The sequence below is a fragment of the Salmo salar genome, chromosome 06 (genome assembly GCF_965601325.2).
Source record: "Salmo salar chromosome 06, fSalSal1, whole genome shotgun sequence".
NCBI classification, from domain to species: Eukaryota; Metazoa; Chordata; class Actinopteri; order Salmoniformes; family Salmonidae; genus Salmo; species Salmo salar.
In genome coordinates this window covers 41,092,277-41,102,107 of record NC_138296.1, presented here as the reverse complement: position 1 = coordinate 41,102,107, position 9,831 = coordinate 41,092,277, and the positions used below count along the sequence as shown (strand labels likewise).

Below are 9,831 nucleotides of genomic sequence, written 5' to 3'. Positions count from 1 at the left end.
GGGAGTCATGGTGGAAAGAAAAGTGTCTCCTCCCCATCCTTTGAGAGTTGAACAGTCCTATTCCTCCCATTTACACGAGCAAATGGGAGATGTAATCAGCAGTCCCACAGCAGACACGATAGATGCTCATGGTGTGTGTGTGTGTGTGTGTGTGCGTCAATATGATCATTCCCTTTAGGTAGTAGGCTAAATGCGACATGTTAATGCCATAGTAGCAGAGGGGCTTACGTGTAATAAACACAGCTCTTTTCTTCCTCCTCGTTGCTGTAATCTCTACCTCCCTTCCTCTCCCTTCCTTCTATCATGTGCTGCTGTGTCCACTTTGTCCCCAACACCTTTCACCCACTTCCTGCTTTTGAGGGTTCACTCCAGGCTTACTCTCGAGTAGGTTTTTATCTCTGCAATCACGTCAGCTTCTCACAAATTGTCCAGAAACATGTCTTATCTGAGATTGCATACTGCGACAGCATATCCAAACAATGACTCTGACATAAACAGTAGCTATCTTGTTATTGTATAGGCTAACCCACAATGTTCTGGAGATGGAGTGTATCATTTCTGTATATTTGAACCATTTCCCATCAGTACAATAGCTGGAACACTTCTATTGTGGTATGTCTTTAACACACCTACAACGCATAAACTTCATAAACAGTGCATGAAATCCATGTAAAGAACTATGAAGTCAGCCTAATGGTCATGGATGTGGTGGGTTGGAATGTGAGCAGTACGGAGTAGCAGAGAGTGGGGCAGTGTATTGTAGGAATTTCAGCCATGTAGCTCTGCTCCTCCATCTCGTCTTGTGTTCCTGGCAGCTCCACTATCATCCTGGCCAACCTGGCAGCTGGCTGGTATTCATGTCACGCCCTGCAAACACAGAAACACGCACAGCCAGCGAGGTGACGGGGATAGGGAGGGGGACTGGGTCCAGCAGGACTGGTCTAAAGAAGACTCAAAAGTATTTTATGCACTGCTGCTGCCAGGGAAGTGGAGGTGAAACAAGGATAGTCATAGTCAGAAGAGACACACAACCCACCTCTCATTACTGCTGGTTATGTGGGGGGACCGAGAGAGAGGGGGGGGGGGGTAGAAATAGTAAAAGAGGGTGAGAAAGAAAGAAAGAACAGGAGGGGGTTGTGCATTATGAGAGCAGCCGTTGTTTATGTTTGCATGCCTGAGTGTTCTCCACATTTTGGGGAAAAAGCAAGTCACATTGCTGATCTCCCCTGGCGCACGCTCTCACCATTTCCTCTATTCTATTTCAGGCTAAAAGTAAATCTCCAGTATGTATACCCAAACCATCATGTGTTAGTTTGGCTCAAACTAGCTTGTGCTTACAGTACTTCAAGGCTCGGCGCAGCAGGGAAATCGAGTGCTAGCCTGCTTACAGTTTTACAGTGCAGCAATTTGCAGTGTTAACAAACACCAACACAACTCATCAATCCCATGAGTTTTGAGGAGTTATGAGGATGGGGGGACTGCTCGGGGGCCACTCACCTTTCATTGTCAACTCAGTACAGACAGATCAGATCGATCAGCCAGATGTCAGCATGACATTATACAATGTACCAGACTAAGGCCTGTCCAGCTACAGAATACAGGGAGGTTCACCATATGAGCAGAAGAACAATAATTGTTTGAGGTTGATAGGTGCACAGTCCAACTAGGCCCTGGTTAATGTTTGAATCCATGTCGCTATGTCTTATGACTGTTGGAACATTAACCACGCTCACAGAACTGATGACGATCTTCAAGAGTTAAGTGGAGATTTTGCAAGGACACAAAAACACTCAAGTCAAAATAGAGAGAAGTTGAATAGCATACACAGGGGATGACATGAACGAAGACAACGTCTATCAAATGGGGAGAGCTGATTTCCTAAGCAGATGGGGGAAAGTACAGTGGGGTGAAAAGGTTCGTCATACAAAAACAAATCTGTACCACATAGACAAGGAAGTGGCCATAACATAGCACTGTTTGGTCTCTGCTTGTCCCTGTCCTTGTAGTGTGGGATAAACAGTCTCTGACTCAACATCTCCTCCTCAGTCTGCTCTGAGGTTTTTCATCAATCCAAGGATGGAGAGAGAAGGCCAAACATGAATCTGTTTAGACCATTTCACATTTCCCCTGGTTTTTAAACAGTGTATCCCTGATGTGATGTGTGTGAATGAAGATTGCGTCATACCAACTCACTGGATTCAACATCCGCTGAGAAATAAACTGCCATCTGGAAAATACTAAAACAGCACAGGATGTTGTGGGTTATAGTTCCTTTAGAGCCCCATGTCCATTTGATACATAGAGTCAGACTCCAAGATCTAATGCAGTGTAATACATATAATATTTATTCAGAAACAAAATAATTAAGTTAATTGTCTGGTAATCCACAAAACTGTTGTGGTAGCTGTCTCATGGAAAACATTGAGGAACAGGCGAGTGTTCAAAGCAAAACTAGAGTGTGATTATCAGATTAACAGATCGTAGAATAAAAAAAAACGTTTGGATGGGGCCTTCCCTGAATTTATCAGTTCCTTTCAATTGCAATATTCATTCCATTGTACAAAATAAAAAGATGATCAGGTGTCTAGACGAAACATTGTTGAGCCGAGAGTTCCTGAGACAGCGTCACCAAATATGCTGTTATCTTCTTCTTCTTTTTTCTTTTTTTAAATCTATATTTTTTTAAATATATTTTCCCTCTTTATTATTTTCCCCTAATATGCTGATTTCCATCTTAAGCAACGACAACACTGCATCAACAGCTATCTGTCTGCTACTTAGAGATGGTGCACAGCTGGAATATCAAGCAAGAAGTCTCGCTCTGACAGAAACCTTTATCTCACTTTTCCTCTGAACACTAGTGGCTGGAAACAATATCATACAAAAAACACTGAACCATGATTGCAGTATAACATCCTTTAGCATTCAATGCAGACAGACACACTGTTTATAAAGAGGAGCAGTTTGTAAAGTTGCTTATTAAACATTGTTGGATAGCTGGTGTTCCTTGATTGTGTGAGTGGGACAGTCAAAGTCATTACCCAATGTTTGAAAAAGCAGATCCAAGTTGGTTTCGAAGCACATTAGAATACTAGAACACATGATATTCACACACTTACACTGGTTAAAAAATAAAGAAGAATGATGTTATTTATGCAGTGCATCCCCCAGTATCAAAGGCATCCAGTCCATTGGCATCACTCCGAAAGTCAAAGGAAAGATGATGACACTGTCATACACATCGGTGTGTACAACAAGAAGATCCTTCTTCGGCACTAGTCATACAAGTCCATCTTTGTCTCTGGTTTCAGATCAATGAAAAAAAAAAGAAACATATGCCTAACTAAAATTGTCTGCAGATTTTACAATGTGGGGTCATGTGAATGTTCATCAGCTCTATGCTCATAATTCCTCCTTTCTGTCTTCAGTGCATGTCCACAACATCGCTTGGTTTTCTGCTTTCCCTTGCAGCCAATTCATTTCTCACTTTGTCAAAGAGGACTGCCCGATATTGGTTCCTCTTGTTATCGCGAGGCCCCTGCAGTGCTCTCATCTCTCTGCCTCCATGGCGACGCTGGCCTGTTCACTGGAGGCCTGCTGAGTGACGGCTTGGGGCCACCCAGGGGGAGGCACCTGAGAGGGGATCTGCCCAGAAGTCCACAGGCCCTGCTGGGTCTGACCTGGGGCAGAGGGGCCCATGGCCCAGTTGACCTGAGGAGGAGAGGTCGCCATGGAGGCTATGGGACTGCTGGCATTGAAGCTCTCTGAGGCCTTGAGGCGGGAGAACATGGCCAGTGCGTCTGGGAAGTTGGGAGGTGTTGCTGGTGTGTTGGCTGGAGTGTGCATCTGTGGAGAAAGGAGAGAACCATTAATAAGAGAACATCGATCTGTAAGCATTTCTGATTGCATATTTCACTACTGACTTCTGTAATTACTGGCGCATTGTCTCCAGTTCTAATTGACATGCTTGGTTTGATTTACCATCTTGACACTTATGTCCTCCCTCAACTGGTCCTTAGAAGTGCCTACATCATAATAGTTGTGGAAGCGAAAAGGGAAAAATATTTTCCCTTCGAAGCCCAACTTCCTCAGACTGACCCCTTGTCTTTCCACCAAATTCTACATCCTGCCCTGAGTCTGCCCTCTCAGCTGACACTACAGAGAGCAGGCCTCAGGAGACTGCTCTGTGACTGCCAAACACAGGACCAGTCAGCCAAAACAAACACCATTTCATGAGTAAGAACCTAAGAGGGTCCAAAGGAATCGTACCTTCCAGGACATAAAAGGTCAAAGCAACCAGTGTTAGGATTCACCCCAACCATCTGAAGGCTACCAGACTGTCTGTTTTCTCATCGTGCGGACAGGATATCCACCACATAATAGATTATGCAATATCTCAAACAGTCATGTGGTTTGTAGTGGAACTAGAGGAAACAGATACCCTCCCCCCCAAGGCACATGCTTGCCTTCAGAATAAGTTTGGACTACAGTAAACATATTTCTTTAGGAGGATTGTCAGACAATTTAACTACATTTTGTTAATGAGAGCTGAAATATGTACAAGAAGAAAAAGATGTCCACAGGCTAATAAAGAAATCCTTATTACTTGATAAGAACATTAGTGGAGTTTCCCACACACATGGATTTCTAAGGTTTCTATGGTGCAGTAAGAATGAATGAGTTAATGAATGAATGAACAAACATTGGATTTCCCACAGGCATTAGCGTTGAGCTGCTTCAATAGGAACGAGACATGGCTTTATTCAACGTAATCATTTATGATGCGCAGTGAACCATAAGGCTAGTGTGTGCATTGCTCAGTTCAGGACAAGCATGTCTTTGTACAAAAAAAACGGGTCAGCAGCAGCCATACTAGCATAAGGCTGGCTGCATCAGAAATGTCATTTTGCATTTTGCAGATCACTGGTAGCCTACATTTGCTTCAGTCAATAACATTGCAATAAATTGCAGCAATAAATTGTAAGTGATCGTAACAGACTTCCTGTCAACTGACACACATGGCGGCAATAAAACAATGACCTAAGATACGATTTAGAATTATATTTTTTTATACTATATCTGTTTACAAAACGGTTAAAAGTGTACAGCTGAAAAACACATATAATACAAACGCCTTCCGTTATCTGACCACAATAACAAGACAGCCTGGCATGTGAGGGAGTTTCCACTGCTTTACATTGAAAGAGGTCAGCAGTGTATAGGGAGAAGGGTGTTGAAGGGGTTCGCTATGTGGACACACAGGGTGTGGGCCTCAGTGTGTGGCAGCTGCTCAGTCAGATCAGCTGGCTCTGTACACATAAACACACAGGAGACCGACCGTGTATTTTCTCATCTGGAGCTGCAAAGTTGCTATAGAAACAGTCCTGTTTGATAGGGATGGATCCTGTTATAGCAGCTGCAGCCAGGGAAACAGTACAAGAGAGCTTGTTTTAGAGAGTGTGGTCTTTCTCATCCCTTTTCCTATTGTTTATTGTCAGTTTGCCATATTTGTGGCTCAGAATAAACAATGGCAAACTGTACCCTGTACTAAAGCCCTGCATCCTACCAACCGGCATTGTTCATATTAAACACAATGTGCTATTGTACACCAGGCAGTCTACTCTACCATTGTTCAAAGGGCTTGTAAACAGACACATTTTCTTCGCAAAATTATATCCCGCATCAGAGCACATCTAAATGTAGACACTAAACGTCTAATAGTCATCCCAAATAGTAATATCAAGGGTAGTAAGTACAGTTTACAAAAGCTGTTTCTTTTGGACGATGTTATGAAGACTCTTTAACTGACTCGATTCATGACTGCCACAGACCTCCTGGCATCCTAAACATTGACTGGGACATTGTGATAAGCCACACGTCTACAATATTGCCACTGGCCTATGCCTTATTAGCCTGCTGTGGTTAAAACCCCTATGTGCATTTCAATCATGAGGGACGTAATCATCTGTGGATGTAACATCCCGTAAGCACGTTGAGTTTCAACACTGACCTCCATCGTGTGATCTACAAGATAAATTGTTGAGGGCATCATGGGTAATCTGTCTTTAGCGAGGCTGCACCTTTTTCAGAGCTGTTTCACTAACTCACAGTCATCCTACACAATGTCTGTTTCCATGTATGTGGTCAACTGTCCAGCGAGATGAAAGAAAGGAAATTCAAACATCACGTGTCACGTGATACACAGCTTACATTACTGTGTCCTGTATCAACAAATCAATCTCACCAACCTCCAACACAAACAGGTCAATGAGCAACCATAGAGTGAGTCAATAATTAACCCAACAAAGTCCCTTGTTGTTATTATACAGCCAGGGATAGGTTAATATACAGATGCTGGTTTGTCATGTCAACTTGTTCAAGTGACAAGTGTCATTTTAAACCAAGGCCACGGTGCTCTTCATAACAATACAACCACTACTGACAACAGAAACAATACCCTACAGCACTTCCAACAACATTACCTTTAATAGCCTTGGGTGTAACAGAGTTAGTTTCGTAACCTCACTCCCCAGCTTGAAATGTCTCCACATCATGTTACATGTGCATCGGGCCTCTCTCTCCTTGGCCTTTCTGTGCTGGTCTGTTTAAGGACACAGTGGGCACATACTGCACCGTAGTTAACCTGTCAACCATTTGTCAATGAAAGGGGCTCAACTTAACCTTATTCCACGCCTGACAGCCAACCCCTAATGCATACAGACCATGCCAGATATATTACCAATGTCACTGCTTCTTATCTAATCTAATGTCTGCCCACATCCTGTTTATTTTCATCAGTTTGAATTATTATTTTCTTTAAATAGAAGCAGAATGAGATCATTGGGAAATGGCAGACCCAGTGGTAGGTTATGAGAGGTAAGGTTCTAGACCTAAATAAGCTGATATCTTATTGCTCGTGAAGCCAGATGTTGTTTCGAAGGAGAAAATCTATAGGCCAAATGGAAAATCTATATGACAAATGGCCTAGATTAAACTGTGCTAATGTCATGTTATACATGTGTCAAGATTTTAACACTGTCATTAAAAAACAATGTATGTACAGTTGAAGTCTGAAGTTTACATAAACTTAGGTTGGAGTTATTAAAACTTGTTTTTCAACCACTCCACAAATTTCTTGTTAACAAACTATAGTTTTGGCAAGTCGATTAGGACATCTACTTTGTGCATGACACAAGTAATTGTTCCAACAATTGTTTACAGACAGATTATTTCACTTATAATTCACTGTATCACAATTCCAGTGGGTCAGAAGTTTACATACACTAAGTTGACTGTGCCTTTAAACAGTTTGGAAAATTCCAGGAAATGATGTCATGGCTTTAGAAGCTTCTTTGAGTCAATTGGAGGTGTACCTGTGGATGTCTTTCAAGGCCTACCTTCAAACGTAGTGCCTCTTTGCTTGACATCATGGGAAAATCAAAAGAAATCAGCCAAGACCTCAGAAAAAAAATTGTAGACCTCCACAAGTCTGGTTCATCCTTGGGAGCAATTTCCAAACGCCTGAAGGTACCACGTTCATCTGTACAAACAATAGTACGCAAGTATAAACACCATGGGACCACGCAGCCGTCATACCGCTCAGGAAGGAGACGCGTTCTGTCTCCTAGAGATGAACGTACTTTGGTCTGAAAAGTCCAAATCAATCCCAGAACAACAGCAAAGGACCTTTTGAAGATGGAGGAAACGGGTACAAAAGTATCTATATCCACAGTAAAACAAGTCCAATATCGACATAACCTGAAAGGCCGCTCAGCAAGGAAGAAGCCAATGCTCCAAAACCGCCATAAAAAAGCCTGACTACGGTTTGCAACTGCACATGGGGACAAAGATCGTACTTTTTGGAGAAATGTCCTCTGGTCTGATGAAACAAAAATAGAACTGTTTGGCCATAATGACCATTGTTATGTTTGGAGGAATAAGGGGGAGGCTTGCAAGCCGAAGAACACCATCCCAGCCGTGAAGCACGGGGGTGGCAGCATCATGTTGTGGGGGTGCTTTGCTGCAGGAGGGACTACTGCACTTCACAAAATAGATGGCATCATGAGGCAGGAAAATTATGTGGATATAATGAAGCAACATCTCAAGACATCAGTCAGGAAGTTAAAGTTTGGTCGCAAATGGGTCTTCCAAATGGACAATGACCCCAAACATACTTCCAAAGTTGTGGCAAAATGGCTTAAGGACAACAAAGTCAAGGTATTGGAGTGGCCATCACAAAGCCCTGACCTCAATCCCATAGAAAATTTGTGGGCAGAACTGAAAAAGTGTGTGCGAGCAAGGAGGCCTACAAACCTGACTCAGTTACACCAGCTCTGTCAGGAGGAATGGGCCAAAATTCACCCAACTTACGGTGGGAAGCTTGTGGAAGGCTACCTGGAACGTTTGACCCAAGTTAAACAATTTAAAGGCAATGCTATCAAATACTAATTGAGTGCATGTAAACTTCTGACCAACTGGGAATGTGATGAAAGAAATAAAAGTTGAAATAAATCATTCTCTCTACTATTATTCTGACATTTCACATTCTTAAAATAAAGTGGTGATCCTAACTGACCTAAAACAGGGAATTTTTTACTTGGATTAAATGTCAGGAATTGTGAAAAACTGAGTTTAAATGTATTTGGCTAAGGTGTACGTAAACTTCCGACTTCAACTGTATGTTTTGTATTGTATGTATCATAAATGCTGTAGCACTTAAATCATATATATATATATATATTTTTACTAAAACAATGTTCACTTTTGCTGGAACCACCCTCTCCCGCAAGACACATTTTCACGGCTTCAATTCAAGAAAAAGAATAGTAGCAGTACAGATCATCCATAACTCACATGACTTCATTTGCCGACTATAAGTATTAGAAACATAGTAGCCTATCATGTCACAGTTCATGTGAAATAACACAGTAAGTAATATGCTACAGTACATGACAAGGCACTATGAACAACGTGGCCAATGTGTGTTTATTTTTGTCAGGCTTTTGTTTCGGTACAACATGGCGGACACGGACGACAAGGGCATGAATATAAATATAATCATAGATGTTGCAATAATCATCATCATCATAATGTAATAATAATAATAATGCATCAATCATTCATTGTTATCAATAATACTGTAGGTTTTCTATACTTACCATTTGATGATGGTGACTGTATGGAATATTGGTTTCTTGAAAAAAGGCACTTAATGCAGTCTATTGAAAAATAAAATATATGTGTCAATAAGCAACAGTCCAGTGTGCATTACACGTATGATAGCCTATTGCAGACAGATACAACCTAAATTGTTATTATACTATCTGCTGTGAAAATGTTACATTGTGCCATTAGGCTGCTGAATGCCATAGTTAGCTACGTTTTCATTGCATAATAGCATTAGCCTACTGGGATGTTGTAAAGATAACCAGATTATTTTACAAATGATTGGCATATTAATTAGATGTATTTAATTAATGACTCTGAGAAACAGACACAGACTGATCTCTGTAACTGATCTATCTTCCATGCACCAAACTCAGACCATTGTCAAGAAGAAAAGGTTCCCATACCTCGAACTGCCAATGTGCCGCTTGTAGAAGCTGTTTCGCTTGGTCTGCCGCGCATCCAGCAGTCAGGACGAACTGATTTATCATAACTTGGTGCTTTAGATCATCCATATTTGCAGAAGCGGGCTATTCTAAACCTTTCCCCTTGGTTTGGTGCTCAGTCCTTGAGGTTATTCTCCCTTGCATTAGCCTTTCCTCTCATCGACCATGGAGACAGCACAGTCCGCAGTGAAAACCCAAATATTTACTGTATGAACTATGT

General features: G+C 41.8%; 1 protein-coding gene across 1 annotated transcript; it reads right to left on the bottom strand.

Annotated features, from left to right (window-relative positions):
• Window positions 1-2,668: 2,668 nt before the first annotated feature.
• Window positions 2,669-9,796, bottom strand: f100a (FAM100A). Its single transcript, NM_001140786.2, is given in 3 exon segments — window positions 2,669-3,846; window positions 9,159-9,218; window positions 9,573-9,796. Coding segments are annotated over 3 exon segments (465 nt in total). The 5' UTR covers window positions 9,681-9,796; the 3' UTR covers window positions 2,669-3,549.
• Window positions 9,797-9,831: the final 35 nt, after the last annotated feature.